General features: G+C 27.4%; 1 protein-coding gene across 11 annotated transcripts; it reads right to left on the bottom strand.

The window, feature by feature from the left end:
* Positions 1-9,995: 9,995 nt before the first annotated feature.
* LOC107915158 (uncharacterized) lies at positions 9,996-15,165 on the bottom strand. 11 transcript variants are annotated; one of them, XR_005919792.1, is made up of 5 exons: positions 15,073-15,165; positions 14,654-14,813; positions 12,862-12,978; positions 10,739-10,918; positions 9,996-10,631 (listed from the first exon to the last, which is right to left on the bottom strand). XR_005919792.1 is itself a non-coding variant. In XM_016844314.2 (5 exons), the coding sequence occupies exons 2-5, from the start codon at positions 13,979-13,981 to the stop codon at positions 10,148-10,150; spliced, it is 486 nt and encodes a 161-aa protein (XP_016699803.2). In that variant the 5' UTR covers positions 13,982-14,813; positions 15,073-15,165; the 3' UTR covers positions 9,996-10,147. The 11 variants fall into 11 exon arrangements, 9 of the variants coding, with proteins under 9 accessions (XP_016699803.2, XP_016699799.2, XP_016699800.2 ...); XR_005919791.1 differs by having other exon boundaries at positions 9,996-10,291; XM_016844314.2 differs by having other exon boundaries at positions 9,996-10,297; positions 13,943-14,813.
* Positions 15,166-19,204: the final 4,039 nt, after the last annotated feature.

Here is a 19,204-nt window from a genome sequence, read left to right as displayed (position 1 = left end):
AAAAATAAAAAAATATTTTTTAAAATACTAATTACAAATATTTAATGGTTATATTTAAATATTTAAAATATAGTTTATATATTCTAATTAAATTTTATAAATACTTAATATTTATTGCTTAAAAATATTTAAAATTTATATTTCATATATTAAAATAATAACAACAAGTTATAATATTTTTTTATATTTTTACTAAAATATAATAATATTAACTAATTTAAATATTATTTAAATGTATACTTGTTACTTGGTAATAACATGTCTAAAATAGATATTTTATTTCTCAAAAGCATTTTTTGAGAGTAATACTAAACACTCAAATTTTAAACTAAACTTTTCAAAAGTACTTTTTCACGTCACTTTTTCACATCACTTTTCAAAAACACTTTTCAAAAGCATTGCCAAACTAACCCATAGTCTCAATGAGACTTTGTGTTTTCTATTAAAATACTATTATTTTTATCTTTTCTTATTTAAGTAGAATGTTTGTGAATTTTCACTATATATAGGTATTATGAGCTAAGTCAAAACAAACATAATTTTGAGCGTAGTGAGATTTATGTTTTTCAAATAATTTTTTTTTTTTTTGAGAACTCAAGTTAGGTTTCTTGCTTATAGAGAGAATTAACTTTATATATTAAAAAGTTAAAGTTTCCATTATGTGTTTGGTTCGTGAATTAGAGCTCACTCTTGAAGTAAGGGTTCAAGAATAGCTGAGAAGATTGTGTTGGTTTAAATCTAGGAAATGACTAAGACCATTAAGCTGAAAACACGTGTACAAATTTGATAAAGTGTTTTTACTATAAATACCACAAAGATTGGAGTGTTTTAATTTTTTTTTTAAATTTTCACTGTGTAAATAAACATGTTTTCTAAACATGCTCTGTTGAGCAACCTAATTTAAGTTGTTTTATTGTCACATTAAGGGTTATAAACGAACAGAGTATTTGATAAACAATTCAAGTTTTCATTTGTTTTTCAAATTAAATAAATGTGTGATCAAGATTTTGAGGCACATTTATCAAATAATCAGGATACAAAAAAGACATGCTCTGTTCATTTATGTTTATAAACAAATTTATTTACGTTAGTTAAAACTCATTTAATACTTTATTTAAAGCTTGATTATTGTTCTACAATTATATAATTAATACTTTATTATTTGTGTGTTTATTTATAATATAGTTATTAATATTATAAAAAACAAGAAGTATGCATATTTATGGTTTGTGTATTAATCATAAACATATTCTTAATTTTTTTCGAACATATTCAATTATATGTTTGTAGACATATTCATTTAATGTTCAAGAATAAGTTCATTGAATTTAAACGAATGAACACAAACACACATAATTTTAAATAAATGAATAAAAATACATGAAATTATAAGCGAATATGAACAAGCTTAAAAATAAACTAATGAACATGAAGAGTGGTTTGTTTGTTCAAATTCAAGTTTAGTTTCCATTATTTTAGCCGTCTATTTAGAAATTAAATGTTAGCTCGAATCTAACGTGGAAAATATTTAAAACATGTGAAATAAATTTAAAAATACTTCCTTTCGCATAAATAATTTGAATTTAACGAGTATTTTTTAAAGTTCTCTTAAATTGATTGTACTTTAATATATAAAATTTAAGTTGTTTATGAAGCAGGTATTATTAAAAATTGACCAACCTATTTTAAATATGATTTATACCACATTTGATAACTGATAATTACAAAACTGAATTATAATGTTTTGAGTTTAAGAATCAATTTAGAACATGGTTCATAATCTAGAATAAGGAAAAGGAAAAAGCAAAATCATTAAATTGTGGAAAATTTGGGCTTTATTTTCTATTTATTTTCAACCATCAAAGAGCAATCAATTTCCCAAGCCCACTTGAGTTTATTGGGTTCTTGGATCATATCCATTATTGGGCCCTTGGGCTAACAATTTAATTTCTTGCAAACTTTTAACAACAAAATATCTTCACACAATCTTCACTTGGTATTTGGCTTAATACTCAAATACAACACATTTTATAATGAATTTGCTATATAAATGGTAAAAATGAAATGTATAAATTATGAATAAATTAATTGTGTTTCAATATAATATATACAATGTAAATAGTATAAAAAAGTATGAAATTTTCAATTTTATAATTTTCTTAAAAATATCAAATTCATTATTAAATATACATATAATAAATTCATAGAAAATAATCAAAAATTTTATATTTATATGTGTTATCTACTAATTTATATTTAGAAAAAAAAGTCTAAATCTAATATTTAAACTCTATGTTCCTCAATGTTTTTGTAATTAAGTGCAAATACTTAGAGCATATTTGGTTGGTGTATTGGCTATCGGTGGGCCCCACTTATTACGCCTCTAATCCGTTGTTTGGTTCAATGTATTGCTATTATGGGGCTAAACCATTACTGACCTAATCGGTGAAATCCACCGATTTCTAATACCTCCCTTTTGCTCCGTTTAGGCGATCCTTCAGTTTACCCTCCCTGTTTTACCCTCCCAGGCTTCACCTTTTATTTTCTTTTTCTTTACAACCGATTTGCTCCTTCTCAACCTTTTCTTTTCTTTTTTGTATCATTATAGCTCCAAATTTTTGTTGTTTGATGGAATCCAAAATATTAATCTCAGCTTCGCACAAAAACTGTAAGTCAAATACCTTTCTATCAGCAGTTTATTTCTTTATCATTTTCGTTGAATTTTGCTGCTCGTTTAGTTATTTTTTCAGTCGAATCCGTGATGAGTTATGAATATCGGATATATGTTATCATTATTTTTATTTCTCGTTGTAGTTCCTTGAAATTTTTTTTTTATTTTGTTGAAACCAAATGAAAAGAATCAATGGAGGGGCTGATAAAAAACCCTAAAATTGAACCAGAAGACAACCAGTTTCAATTCTTATCTTCCCAGGTAATTCTTATTATTTTTTCTTTCTCGTGTTAAATATCTGTTTGGTTGCATTGAAAACCAAGGAAAAGGAACTGGAAAGTTTGTAAATGCTGCTTCTCTGCTTTTTCTAATTGGGTTTAGCCCAGATGGTTGAATAAATAACCTTAACTAAGATGGAATACAATTTTCTATTGTTTATTCTTTTTTTCTTTGAAAAGGGAGCATCTGTTAGTTTTAGTTTTCTTTTTGTTTTGGATTAATTGTTATTTAGCTTCTCCAAGTAGAGGGTTGTTCTTAGTATTTCTTTGTATGACAAAATTTGAAGGTTCTTATTGGATGCCTGAGATTGATCGCACGAGCATTGCTGCATTGTTAAGGATAGTCAGTAGCTGTTAGTCAAGAGTAGCTGTTAGTCAAAGCTGTTATACAATTGGTTCAATTGTAACTATTTGCTATCCATTATAGTCTGCTAAGGAGTTAATAGTAGCTGTTAGTCGAAGCTGTTATACATATTCTTGTATGAATAGCTATAGAGACTTTATTGTAAAGAGATCATCTTTGCAGATTGATGGTATTTCAATATCAGATGTCTTTCTTCTTGTATATTTAGTGTGTATCTTGATATGCATTGATGTGATTTCCCAGTATTAGAGCAAAGTCATTGTTTAAATTGTAGGTTATTTAATTTGATATGGATTTTAGAATGACAGCAAGTTTTATGTCGAAATGTACCTATAGGCTATAGCATATTTTGCTTCTTCTTTTTTTTTCTTTTTGCTCGCATAATATGCTTATCTTTGTTCTTTTAGTTTGTGGAATAACTTGTTAATCTTGGTGAATGATAGCTATTTTTATTTTGATTTTTTTTTTGTTATTGTTGTTTATTGGTTCAAGGAAAAACAATAGTGTTTTTTTTAATGATGGTGTTAGGATCTGGAAAAAGTGGAGGATGTAGTAGCTATTATCAGTTTCGTTTTGACTAGGTGGTCGAAGTTGGTTGATCTGGCTAAGTAAAATAGTGGCCTCTAACTGCTAACTATGAGATAATTTCCTTGCTGGGGGATGAGACAACCATTCCCACGAAGATTGATGCCGTACTTTGATAACTGATGTATGCATAAGTTAAGTTGAAGGGATTGGAAGGAGTGAATTACAAGGTTGTCAGCATCATCGAAGATATCCAATCCATATGAGATATTTAGGATTAGTTTGGACCAAGTTAATTCATGACTAGCACAAACCAGCCTGAATTATGCTAGTGGATAAATCATTGGTTTTCTAAGAACTCTGTTGTTAATATATTCCAAGGTTCCTCATCCCAAGCATGGGTTATGAATCTTCTTAAAATAATTCCACCAGCTTCTGAACCACTCTGTGTTGCTACTAATATGATGTTAAAGAAAGCTACTAATGTGCTGAATGTTGCTCTTTCTTTTAGATTTGTGGTTGCAAGCAGGTCTGTGTTTGCTGCCTGTTGTTTAGGGGATCTTGGGAGTGTCATATTGGGCATCCTTTGTCATGTCGTTTTTTATTTCTATTTTTTGTTTCTCCTATTTCTCCTTATGTCTGACCTTGTTTCCATTCTTGTTTATTGATGGATATTTTCTTCCATAATGGTTGTTTCCTTTTACTGTGGTTTTTCTTAATTAGTGGTCGAAGGTTCGATCATTGTCTTGGGTATGGAACAATTTTAAAATTCGTGACCAACATCTATTTCCTTAATAGACCTACAAGACTTACTCCAGTAAATACCTTAAAAATTTTAAAAAATATAGTAATTTTTATATATAAAAACAAGTTTTGAATATATACTAAAAGCTCACTTCATCCAAATGGGCAACCCAAGTTCGTCCCACCATTCATTTTCTGAAAATGAACTTTTTAATTTAATATTTAGTCTCTTTTTCTTTTTAATTAAAGTTTTGAAACCAATATAATTTTACATGTTTTAAAATGTTTAAGTCATGTAAATTACTTAGTTAATCACTCAATTTTTAAGGAGATTTCATTTTGATCACCAAAATGAAATTCTTGTAATTTCATCACTCAATTTTTAGAGTACTTTCATTTTAGTCATCCAATCATTAAACTTCTAATTACGGTTAACTATACGCGCCACATCATGTTCACACTTTCATTTTGATCACCCAAAAAATATCATTTTTTAAAGTTTGATTATAAAAAAAATTAAGGACTAAAATGAAAAACCAGTAGAAATTATAGTAATGCACTAAAAAATTTTCAAATTGTACTTGTTTTTTTTTTTTGAAATTTCAAATTGTACTTGTTTATCACATTGCTAAAACTTCTAAACTTCTTTTTTTTTTCAGTATTGAAAATTTAAATTTCAAAATATAAAAATCAATTAAATAAATTTTTGAATTTTTTTATCCTCTGATAATGTTAACCGATTTATTATTGTAATATTGAAATAAAATAAATTAACCTCCTTATAAATTTTAAAATTTTATTTTATGTTTCTATATCATTCTTAATGAAATCAATTTGATAACTCATATTTAATAATTGTTTGTGAAACTTAAATTTCTTTTGATTAATTGAATTAATTGTTTATTCTTCATTTGGGTAAAGAAGTGATGAAAAAAATTTGGGTTTTGTTTGGTATGGAAAATAAAATTAATTAATTAAATTAATACTAATGATTTTTCTTTATTTTTAGCTTAGTTTGAAAGACTCAGACCATATAATCAAAGGAAATTTGGATTTCATGTACAATTATTAAAGATGATTTATTTGGAAACATAAAATAAAATTTTAAGATTTAAAAGATTAAATTAATTAATTTCAAAATTATAGTAATAAATCAATTGACGGATAATTTTTTTTCAATAATTTATTTAATTGATTTTGAAGTTTTGAAATTTAAAATTTCATTATTGGAAAAGTAATAGAACTTTCGACAATAGGGTAAATAAGTATAATTTGACAATTTTTAAATCATTATTTTAGGTTTTACTGCTTTTTCACTTTAATCCTTACTGCTTTTTACCTCGATCAGTGCTAAAAAAATATTTTTTGGTGACCAAAATGAAAACAACCTAAAAGTTAGGTGATCAAAATAAAAGTATAAACATAATGTGACATATACAAATAAACTGTTATTAGAGATTTAACGTTTGAGTGACTAAAATGAAAACACCCTATAAATATGTTATTGTATAAGATATAAATTACATGCATATAAAGAATATATTATATAAATAAGAAATAGTTGAATTACACTTAAATCATGCTTGACTCGTTATTTAAAAGTAGCTGATTTATTTCTCAAATTTATTTTGTAGGCATATTTTCTTTTAGTTATCCAAATTCTATTGAATACCCATAAACTTTTAAATTAGATCTATACATGGTCGGACTCCTCTACTTAAAAATTGGGAGAATTTTGGTAAAAATATAAACTCGAAAAATGAGTTTAGGCAAAAAAAAATAAGGCAAATTTGGAAAATAGATCGTGCCTCAGGTAAAGCTTTTTTGGCCCGAGCCCGATCCGAATTAAAAAAAACTATTTTTTTGTTGTTTTGCTGATATTTTCTTGTTATTTTCTCACTATTTTGCTACCATGTTACTATTATGTTGCTACTATTTTGATGTTATTATTTAGATATTATATAACTCTTTTTTTATTGTTAATTTTGTTACTAGAGGCAATTTATTTGTTAAGTTGTATCTATCTTAGTGTTATTTAAGTATACAAGATTTTTTTAATTTATTTTCAATTTGTTGAGAAATATTTATTTTAATGGTTTTAGTATTTTTGATGCATTGTATTTTTTTGAAAAAATTATATAAAAAGATTTAATACAAGTGGGTCGGGCCGGACTCAGGTTTTAGCATTTTTATCTGGATCGATTTTGAGCAAAATTTTAGACCTATTTTTTTAGTCGAATTAGGCTCGAACCTAACAAACGGGCATAAGATTTCGATTGAACCCGATCGGACCCATAGACACTTTTATTTTAAACTCCTTAGACATTTGTTGAATTGATTAATAAAGAGTTAGATATTTTAATTTTGAGTATGTATATTCAAATTTTTTTTGAGTATTTAATTATTGAATAGCAAAAGGTGAGATGAGGGGGAGAAAATTGAGTAACAATGATTGCAAGGACAAAATTGGGTTATGAATTGCTTCCACTTTATAACTATTTTTATGCACACGAAATGTACCAAAGAAATAATTTTTCATTCAACCCCCCAAACAACAACTAACACCTATCTTTTCCTTCCAAAAATACCAGGCTAACTGCTATCTTTTGTCCTTTCCATTTTTAGTATAGTTTCTGAATTTTATTTATTCATAGACACATATTAAATTTTGGTAATTATAATAAATATCAATTATAAAAATACATCAAAATGTACAGGGGTCGAAATTAAATTATAATTTTTACAAGATTAAATAAAAAATTTATTGTTTTTAAGGGGTCCAAAGTACAATTTTACTTTTGTTAATTAGAATTTTAAAAAATTTCAAAATGGAAAATTTTCCATTTTCCATTTTAATACATGAACTTTTTATATTTTAAATTTTAAATATATAACACATTAAATATAAATATATTTATAACAACAATAATATATATAGAAGTACGAGTTTGGAAAAACATTTAAGCTGACAATAATACTTGTTAATTATATTATTAAAGTGACATTAGAATAATAAGTTATTAGTATTATTTATGTGAAATTATCAACAAGTAGTTGGGTGTAATGGTAAAGTATATTGCATTCTTAATGGTAAAGTATAGCCACAAATTTCGAACATGAACCGTAAAATGAATATACAAAGTACCAAAAAAAATATTAATGTAAAATTATATATTATTAATATATAAATTTATTTATTCATTCTTAATTTATATGTCAAAAACTCAAAAGAAAATAAACATATTTTGGAATTAAATTAAATATTATTTTTTATAACTACTAATTGCATATAACCAAATCGGTTCGGTTCAACACAAATTTCAACTCGACAAATAATTTGATTAATATCTATTTGAGAAATTAAGATAAAAAAAATCAATCAATTAAAAATTTGTAGTATCTATGTTTCTCATTTTTTTTAAATCTATAAAATCAACAATATAATGTAATTCTAATTATTTTATTACTAATGTTTCTATTAAATTTTAGATGTAAAATTACGTTGATAACAAATTATTAATATAAAATAAATGTAAGTATAATTATAATTATTTTATCAATAATGTTTTCATCATCAATGTGATAATTATTATCACTTAATCAGGATTTGTATCCATATTGAATTACACTTATTATTTTAGATTTATTATAGTTATATATCAATTAAAATTAATATTTAGCACTATAAATATATGCATTAGCAATGCATTTTGAATCAAAATAAAAAAAGTATAAAAAAATCATATTTTAGCATTATTCAATGGGTTTTATTTTCGCCATTGAAAAAAAGGTATGATTGTAGTTTTCATTATTATTTGAGATGTTTAGATATTGTTATTTGATATTCAATAGTTTTACTATTATTTTATTTTAGTAATACTTACATAATTGTGAATATTGTTTACCATTGTGTTGTGAAATATTATATCAAAAGTAATGAAACATTAATGTAATGTTCTTTGTAAGTAAAATTTTGACTCATATTCGTGCGACAAGTTATTTTATCTAATTACTTAATATTTTACTATTGGTTGCTTCCCACTTTTTTTTCATTACTTTAAAAATATTGTCTTATTATTTCAATTATTTTTCAAAATTAATAGACTTTTATTATAAATTAGATTAGTTCTCATTTAAATAGAAAACATATTGTTGAGGCAAGTTTTGAAGTAGCTTGTTATGTGCTAGTCGGAAGTGGCCACTTTCATTGACCCTACGACAGTCTAGCATACTTGCCGTATTTGGAATTGGTAATTTATTGAAATAAAATATTTGAGCTATGAACTGCAATGATATTGTGTAAATATGGAAGCCCATCTTTAAAGACCAATCCAGTTAAAACAATTATCTTTGAAGATTTGATTGGATTAGATCGGATCAGATCAATCAATTACTCTACTATTGGGTTATGGAGAACCAGTCAGGATTATATTGAAATTGTCATTGAAACTTGAATCTCCATTAGTTCATCTTATATTAGTATGCTATTTTGTAACCCCTATTTTCAAGAGGTTGGATCGTAATTAATCACTAGTATTAGCAAGTTTTAAGAACTCTTATATATTGAGAGACTTGTATAGGTTTTGAAAAAGAGCATGGACAATACATTATTGTTCATTGAGGAACCTATTTTGTGAGTGCATTTGAAGAGTAAACTGTTTATGTTTATATCCTAATTCTTAGGAAAGAAATTTAGAGGTAAGTGTTCTAGTCTTTAAGCATAAAAATGAAGTTTCTATACTTGGAGAGTTATAGAGTGTGATTCGGTTGTTTTATTGTAGAATAAATATAGTAGAATTGTTCATTGAGCTAGGTTACGCACATGTAGGAAAATTGAATTACGTAAACAATCTTGTGTGTTCTTTGTTTATTTTGTTTACTCAATTGTTACAGTGGCAGCTAAAATGGCCATTGCTGTGAGACACTTCCCTTCAATTGAAACTATCTAAGGCAATTAACAACTTTAGGTTCAAACATATATATTAAAAATTATAAATCACTACAACAAAACAAGCTTTTAGCGGCGTTTTTTTAGGCCTATAGAAGCGCCGCTAAAAATAAAGCACCGCAAAAAAAAAGCCTTTATAAACAACGCCCCAAAATTTAGCGGCGTTTATTTGAAAAAACACCGCTATAGAACATGACCTTTAGCGACGCTTTACCCACAAACGCCGCTAAAAACATGGTCTTTAACGGCGCTTTACCCACAAACAAACGCCGCTAAAAGATACTTCAAATTTTCATTCGTATACAACCCTTCCTGTAGCATGAAATCCAACCAAAAACAACAAATCTAAATGATACTTCAAATTCAACGAAAGATATATGATATAAATTGATAACTGAAGTATAATTCAAAATATTCTTACAATAATGTTAAAAGTTACAATGTTAAAAATATTCTTACAATAAGAAAACAAATATTATTGCATAGATTGTAAGAAGAATGTTCTACTTAAGAAAATTACAGATCAAATAGTTTGAAGTATTGAGCATTAATAAATGAAGATAGAATTTACATACATAAGAACTTATGTCTTTAACCCGAATGGTTCATCTCTCTTCTTAAAAGGTATACTTCAGAAAGCTAAAATTCAATCCCGAACTAGTAAATTTAGGACATGTTGGCAAAACATCTATGGATAAAATGCCACTGACGCATTTGCAATCTGCTCCTAAGACCTTTTTGTCATCATTTTTGTTATTTTTCTGCAGCTTGGTCAATAATAAATGTCGAGGAAAAGTGATCAAATATAAAAACACATGGTGGAAATTCAAATTACAAAAAGTAGGAAAAGATGCATTTAACAAGATATAACAGAGTTCTAAGAACACTAATGCTTGGCAGATGCAATTCTAATAACATCTTAAAAATGCGGAACAGCTAGATTAAAATCTAACAGATAATAATGCATAGCTTTCTTTCCATTCCATAAATACTTTACAGTAGCAAAAATCAACCAGATTTAACGGCTAATGTGTATCTCAAACTTCATTCATGACTCCCGACCTACTCAACAATGGGGAAAAAAGGCCAAAGTCTGAGATTCTGGACCAGGAAGAAATGGCACATCAAGTTAAATATTCTAAATCTAATTACTAGACAAAATTTAGCTCACAGAATCGGCTGTACGATATATGGCAGCAAGGTCATACCTTTGTCAGTTTATTTAAAATAGCATCTTCAAAAGCTTGGTAACCAGCTCCAACCAAATTACTCAATCGATCACTTTGCTCTTCTTTTTTGGCGGCTGGAAACTCCGCAACAAAGGGTTTAAGAGGCACAAATAATAACGAATTATCTAGATTCCTACTAACACTGCCTGTAGCAGCATCCTGCAAAGAAAAAAAAAACAAATAAGTTAGAGCAAATAAACAAAAAAAAATGTATAAAATCACACAAAAAAACTTGACTTACAACTGCATGTTTTGCAGCCATGTTTTGTAAACTTCAAAATTTATAGACTAAAATGGAAATTCAAAAACCATCATAATATCACTAAGTTCTATACTCTTCCCTCATCAAGCTTTACACCATACACCAACTCTCATGAGCAGAAATTTCCAATTTTTAATTTTCAAAGTCAGGATTCGGGTTGAAGAAAAGTGAGGAATGGACCTCTAATTTTCCAATTCTATAATATTTGAAAAGGACATTTCTAATATCAAATTAAGCACAATCAGCAGTATCAACAAATAAATAAGTTGTCCATTCATCTATTAAAAAAATAATTAAAATTCCCAGAGAACCAAAATAATTAAAAAATCTACCTAAACACAAATTAGGCCTGAAACTAAAATTCCCAGAGAAAAAACTAATGAGAACCAATAAAAAGACAAAAGGAATGGTCACACTGATACAACAACAGTTTGTGAGTGCTAAAACAGTAACTTGAATTGGGTTTTAGCATTTTAGTAACATGTAGCAAAAATGAAAAGAATGGAATGGTTGTATTCTACATTTAAGAATATTAATTGTTTGTAAGCTGCATACAACTTAGCTTATTAAGACGCAAGAACCTCCAAAAGCCCTTAAAACTATATATTTGTGATACCATGTCACAGGACCTTGTGGACCCAGATAGACACCTTAGTTAATAACCATCATACGGACAAGAAGATGAAAAATAGTTCCAGATTTTGGTTTAATTGCAAATCCAGGCTTCTTAATAGGTTTCAGAAATGGGTGAAGAATCCTAATGAAATGCAATTAAACTTTCATTTTGTTGATTTCTAACTGCTAAGTGAGATATTTCAATACACAAAGCAGTTAACAGAGATGCTAGTTATTTGGCATTTGCAATATCATTTACAGAAGTAATACTCAACATTTAATGCAATCCAAATGGAAGACAATCTAATTTCCTTTAATCAAAGAACAAGGGAAGTAGGTCACATACACCTACAAGGGTTTTGGAAAGCTTAATCCATCCTTTTCTCTTTAGGAGAGGTCACTCTGTCATCGGGATTCAGACTCATTTTAAAATTAAAAGGTTTCTTGAGACAGCTATACAGTTTGATGCACTTCCCAGTGCATCTTTTTAAATATAATACCAAGATGATTTTTTAGTATAAAAAACTCCTGCTTTTCTTTTCATTCTCAAAGTCTTGGAGGAACATGTCATATAAAATATTGGAAGAAACAGTACAAAAAATATGGCATGATAGCAAGTATCAATAAATTAGAACCGTTAAGCAATCTGACAGAAGACTGGAATAACAATTCATGCAAGGGAAAAGAGAGATGCATACGATGCTACTCATTCCAGCATGTGATTAATAAATTCTAAGTGATTTTGGTCTTTTTGTATGGGAGTGTTTGAATATGTACTTTTCTCGTCACAATATAAATTCCGTTAGTCACACAAGAGAGTAACAAAAATTTGAGATTAGATACATATAACTGCTTGAATCTGGCAGTGATTAAACATGCACATGCAATAACATAACTTAAAAACTGATTTCACATACGAAAGTGAACCAACCAAAATCGGTTAGTTATAAACTTTTTTAAGGGAGTTGATTCTTAACACCAACACTACGTTCATAAAAAACAACCTCCTTGCATAATTATTCAAAGAAGTATAAGAAATTATTTCTCTTTAAACTCGTTTTTTCATGCATGTTGGTGCATCTTCACACTCATGCATTCATTTTAAAAGTATTACAAACATTAGTTAGTACTCCTGATTTTACCTAGGCTCCAATTATCTCAGCAGCTCATAGTTTGAAAAGAATTAAGTCATTTAATATTTCCAAGCAAACCACACTAAATATACCTCTTCTGGTGGATCATAGTATATTCCACTGTATGGGATTTCACCAGGTGCTTGAATAGAGAACTTGATCCAAGCAGGAATAGAATCCTTAACCCCAGATCTAGTTTCCCTGCGATTCTACAATCATATGGTCAAAAAGTTAAAATGCACAAATGGAAAAGGAACTTTAATAAATGGTAATTGACATTATCATGACAGCTAACCAGAACAGGGTCAAAAAATCTCTTCTGTTCTTTTTTCTTTCTATTTTTTAAGGCTGGAGTTGGTTGGATCTCAGCTACCTTAAATAATTTTCTTTGACTTCGAGCACCCATAAAATAATTTTCTTTTACAAAGCTTTACCAAAGGCCATGGAGTAGGGAGAAAGAAAGAGTTATCCAAAACTGCTGTAAGGGAGAGTTTAAGTATGCAACTCAAAAGAAACTCAGTGAAGAGTTGATGCCTCCTTATAAAAGTTTAACAGCTTGGGATCAACTATGATTTTGTTACATTTGTTACGATTTTCCTTTCTTCACCAAATATTTTACTGATTTCATAATCTCTTAAAATTTGACTTACATGTATAATTTTTTTATACAGACTCACATGGATAACTAATCTTTAAATTATATAACCTTTTCCGATTTTTCACTTACAGAAAGAGAGCAACAGTTTGGCCAGAAAGAAATTCTAAAAATATAGCTCTGTCTATTACAATTGTAGAAAAAAATTGACGCATAAGAATATTAAAACCACCATTATAACAGTAGAAAATAGAAGTAAACCAAGAAGCAAGAAGCCCAAACTCCAAAATAAGGATTAATTCTTTATTTAGCAGCAAATCTACAAGACATCATTATCTATCTAAAAAAAGATTCCAGGTCTAAACATTTTCTTTTACCACCTATTCTTATGCCTTCAAGGGTGAATAAAACCTATCCAAGGAATCTCAAATGCACAAAATCAGGGTGTCTATGTTGCAAACACATCAATTGCCTCAAGTTAAGATTGCCCAAATGATTTTTCAGGACTCCTGAACAACCCACTAGAAAAGAAGACATAATCGTAACAACGAAAAACGGCAATAAATTAAGATCTTTACATTCATTTCACGATCTTTCCCATCTTTGTCCAAGTACATATCACTATTATCCTTTGTTTCATAAGCGTCCCGTGTTCATCAAGCTTCTCATCTCCTCATGAAGAACTAGAAAGTTTGGATGAAAATGATGCTTATAGAAAAGAGATCGAAGTTTAATTCCAGCAACCATCGATACCCATAAGCATGATATGTAAAATCATAGGCTAACATTTAAACTGCTAAAATGACATAAATATTAGGGTACAAGGGAATGCCATCAAAGAATGGGAATTGCAGGTTGGAATAAGACTAATAGTATGTGTCGAATATGATTAAGATATTGTCCAAAAAAAGGAGCAAAAAATCTTTACTCTAGAAAATAGCAATGTCAATTTCTACATCTATTCAAAGAATGGGTAAAACCAAAAAGGAACAAAATTCCACATCTTTTACAGACCAAATAAGCAAAACAAAAATCTGCAGTTCATGCTTTGAAGAAAAAAACTATCTTAACCAAGTTTGAAGGAAATAAGTATTATAGTGCATGGCTATTCAATTTATTTTAGAGCTCCAAATTACCTTTGCCCCTAAGAAATTTCTCATGATTCCAATAAAAAAAATACCCCAAAGAGAAAGACGAAAAATATCCATATAACAGATCATCTAAAAAATCAAACTGAGGCAAACTACTACAAAAACAATAATTATTATGAAGGAACAAAAGGGGCAAACCTGGAAGTGGAGAGGGAAGGAAAGTTGTGAAAAGGGTTAAAAGTGAGGAGATTTCCCACATCAAGTTGAAAAGAGTTCTGGTTCTCCGTCTCCATCTTCAGCTGGCGTTGGTCTGTAGTGCTTGCTGCTAAGCAAGGCTATTAGTTCGGCTTCTTAAAACCTAATACAGAAACACTCACAAAAATTCCAAGAATGAAAATCCTAGCAATCATGGAGGGAGAGAGAGAATTTCATACAAAATCAGTTTAAAAGATGTCTGAAATAGCACAAGTAACATAAATCCTACAATGGAAATTGACAAACAGAACGGAATCAAAAACATTAACAGAAATCCATATTGAATCCCTACTAATCTGCAATCAAACATTAATGAATCAAACAAATAAATCTAAAAAACCTAAAGGGTGTTTTGAGTATACCGATTTTAGGGGGGAAAATTAGGGGTTTTAGGGGAAATTTGGGGGATAAAACGGCACCATGTTTTTTTTAAGTAAAATAATTTTTGGGCGTTTTTAAAAATGCCATTATTGTTTATCTTTTGTGACGGTTTTCATAAAAGCGTTAAAAAAATTATTTCATTTTAAACAAAACGACGTTGTTTTGCTCTGTTAAAAATTCTTTATTTTATCTACTAAAAATTATTAGTTAAGTGATTTTATAAAACATTTATTATTACTATTTTTTATAAATTGAATTTTTATAAAAAAAAACCAAGTACTCTCAATGTAAACAAAATAAATACCTTATATTTTAATAAGAAAACAAATGATTAAATGGTTATAATTAATTATTAAGTTAGAATTATTCAATGTAAGCAATCAATCTCTCACATATCAAATTTCTATTAAAAATTGAAACGTTAATCATGATTTTATATTATTCTTTTCCAATCTAAACTCTATTTTATTGGAGATATTTCTTCTTAACTAAAATATAACTATTTTCCTAGAGGTTCGATGTGGAATGATTTTAGCTTTTATATTTTATTTTTATTTGTTAGAATTTGGTCCTATCCAAAATAGATAGTTGCCTATTCATATCAATCTGTTACTTTTTATTTTTTTTATTTATCAATATTTTTTTTAAAATCTAATATTTAAATATATCAAATGGTTTAGATTAAATATTTTTAAATATAAAAACATTAATTGATTGTATAAAATTTCATCATTCAACAATTAAATCTCAAGTAAACCTTAACCTTAAACCCTAAATTAACCATTCAATACATATAAAGTTTATCTATTATATATCTCTTAAATAATTTAAACTATACTCATAATTTCAATATATTTAATTTATTATTATATCTTTTACAATTATATAAGAACATATTTAAAATATAAATTAAAAAAATAATTAATCTAAACCCTAAACCCTAACCTAAGCCCTAAATTCCTAAATCCTAAATCCCTAACTCTTAACCCCTAATGTCTAACCCCTAAACCCCTAATCTCTAACCCCTAAACCTTAAATCCCAACCCGTAAACCATAATCCCTAATCCATATTCTCTAAATCCATACTCCCTAAACCTTAAAATATGAACTCCTAAACTGGTCTTAAATCTTAAATTAATCATATACCTTAAACTAAAAATCCTAAACAAATTGATTATTATCTCCTTTACAAATATTATATAAGAACATATTTAAAATTTAAATTAAAAAATAATTAATCTAAACCCAAAACCTTAACTCGACCCCTAAATCCCTAAACCCTGAATCCTAACTCTTAACCCCTAATATCTAACCCTTAAACCCCTAACCTCTAACCCCTAAATCTTAAATCTCAACCCTTAAACCATAATCCCTAAATTCATACTCCATAAACCTTAAAATAGTAACTCCTAAATCGGCCTTAAATTTTAAATAAATCATATACCCTAAACCAAAAATCCTAAACTATAGTGATAATTAATTCAATATTTTAAAATTAATGCTATCTCTTTTAGGGTTATATAATAAATTTTTTAATATATAATTTAAAAAAATCAGTAATCATGTACCCCAACAACTTTAAAATTATTTTAAATAATAGTATTTTAATTTTTCCATGTGTTTTATTTCAAATTATTTCTACGTGTCATTATTTTTTTCTGAAGATTTTAAATATTCAATTAGAAATAAATTAAATTTTATTTAATTAATATAAATAAACCAATTAAGATAAAATGTTTTTAGCAGTTTTTTTCAGAAACGCCGCTAAAGCCCCCAGCATTAGCGGCGCTTTTAAAAAACGCTGCTAAAACACCAAGCATTAGCGGCGTATTTTCAAAAACGCCGCTAAAGCCCCGAAATGTAAGAAAACGACTCCGTTGGGCTTTGATTTTTTACAGTGTTTTTCCAAAAAACACCACGAATGCTTATTTTTAGTGGCGTTTTTCGATGCTCGATCTTTAGTGGCGATTTCCATAAAGTGCCGCTAATGCTCGATTTTTACCGGCGTTTTTTGTCCAAGCGCCACTAAAAGTGTCGCTAAAAGCCTGTTTTGGTATAGTGAATATATATTATTTAAGAAATTTAAAAAATAAACACAAAATTACATGCAACACATATAAAATATATAATAATATATATAAAAGTATGAGTTTGGAGAAAATTTTGAACTGATTAATATAACTTTTGTTGTTCATTATATTACTGAATTTGTCATTATAAATATATTTTATAATTTATAAGATTTATCAAATTTATAAATAGTAATTTTAATTTTACTAAATTACCTAGTTAAATAATTTTAGTTCATAAGAAAATTAATTTATCGTAACTATAAATAAGAATTGTAATTCGATTAAAAACTTTTATTAAAATAATTTATACAATAATTAATAAATTTTATATTTTATATTGAATTGCTTTATGTTTAAATTATTAAGTTTCCGTTAACAAAAAACAAAAAACAAAAAACAAATTATATTACTTTAGTTTTAAATAACAAAAAATAATTATTTATATAATAAATAATTTTATATTTCTTATATAAAATTTCAAAAATAATGCATTCATATAATATAATTTAATCTAATCTAATCTATTTATATTTATATTTATTACACATCATCTATTAGCTATTATGGGCAACTTATTAACTATTAAGAATAAAAAGAATAAAAATTGAATGGTAAAGAGTTTAATTTATAATATATTAATTTTTATAATTTATACAAATACTTTAATAATGATTAGGAAATTTTTATTAGAACTGTATGTAAACAATTAAAATTAATTATATTTAGTAGTTATTATTTTGAATAGTGTTACTTTATATTAATTATATAAAGTAAACATTGAATATGATAAAAATGATGTATGATTTAAAATATTTGAATTATTAAATAAATTAATATATTTTAATTATATTCAATAATTTGAATAACGATATTATTTTATAGTAATTAAAAATATATTATTTAAAAAATTAATTGAAAAAAGTAAATACATATATAATACATGTCACATTAAAAACTAATATAACATTACAACAAGTCGATGAATACATAAAATTACCTACCTAAATTTTCATGAATTAGATAACAAAAAATGAAAAAGGGAACCAAAGAAAATGGTTAACATAAAAATAATTTCTTTCTCTCCATAAACAACATCAATCCCAAATATGGTAGTGAATATGTAATGATGACACACAACTGAGATTTTAACAACAATTTGCAAATATATATGCTCTTTTTTTTATATATATAGGGAAATTACCTTGTTAGTGTTTTTAAATAGGATTGTTTTTATTTCATGTATTTTTGACAGTAGTCTTGAGATATAACGACCTTGTCTCGAGACATAGATTGTCAAGTCTTAAGACAGTGTGATCATTGTGTAACGCTCTAACCCGACCTGATTATCGAGTCCAGATATGAAGTGTCACAATTAGATTGGTTTGATCTAATACTTTAGTCGGAAAATTTTGTCAATCGACTTTATAATAATTTTATTACAACTATTTCTACGACAGGAGTCTTAGACCAAACTTTATTTGACTACCTTAAAAGATTAAATCTTAAGAAATCACTTAATTACATATGCCTAACCCTAAGGCAAGCCTTTGAAGGTACCCCCTTCCTATGTGTATGACACTTTAATAATGATGATTCTTGATTTAACACGGTCTAGCTTGATCCCTCTTCAAGTTCCTTATCTTATGATCCCTACAAAACACAGGCCAAAACTTTGATAAGTTCAATGAACTTAGTGAGTTTCTTTGCTACTAAAATGCACAACTCACCCATTCTTTGCTAGGGTATTAACTTAAAAGGAAATAAAATACTTTAACTCCCTATTTTTACTCAGGTTTTCAAACCTTATCTGGACTGGCGGACTCGCGTACACCTTCCACCTTTCTTTATTGGCGATTCGACCGCTAATACTATAAGTTCCTAGTCGAGTTTGCGACCCATCGATAGGGTTTTGATGGTTTCTAAATGTTTTGTCATCTTGGCAAATTCTCACTTTACCTACATGCTTCTGGGCATGAATCAACACTTCTCTTTACCTTGACTCAAAGTTTCGAAATCTCGAATCTTGTCGAGATGTACCCCT

Source organism: Gossypium hirsutum, chromosome D10, assembly GCF_007990345.1.
Source record: "Gossypium hirsutum isolate 1008001.06 chromosome D10, Gossypium_hirsutum_v2.1, whole genome shotgun sequence".
In the NCBI taxonomy this organism is placed as follows: Eukaryota; Viridiplantae; Streptophyta; class Magnoliopsida; order Malvales; family Malvaceae; genus Gossypium; species Gossypium hirsutum.
The sequence above is the reverse complement of the archived record's forward strand: the minus strand, read 5'-3'. Positions and strand labels throughout refer to the sequence as shown.

Excerpts from the sequence above, each read along its gene's own strand:
- LOC107915158 (XM_016844310.2), bottom strand. The coding sequence starts at position 14,748 with ATGGAGACGGAGAACCAGAACTCTTTTCAACTTGATGTGGGAAATCTC. Across the intron at positions 12,971-14,653 it reads CCTTCCCTCTCCACTTCCAG|GGAAACTAGATCTGGGGTTA; the intron begins GTTTGCCCCTTT and ends GTAGAATCGCAG. Across the intron at positions 10,298-10,738 it reads TTTTAAATAAACTGACAAAG|CTGCAGAAAAATAACAAAAA; the intron begins GTATGACCTTGC and ends TTATTGACCAAG.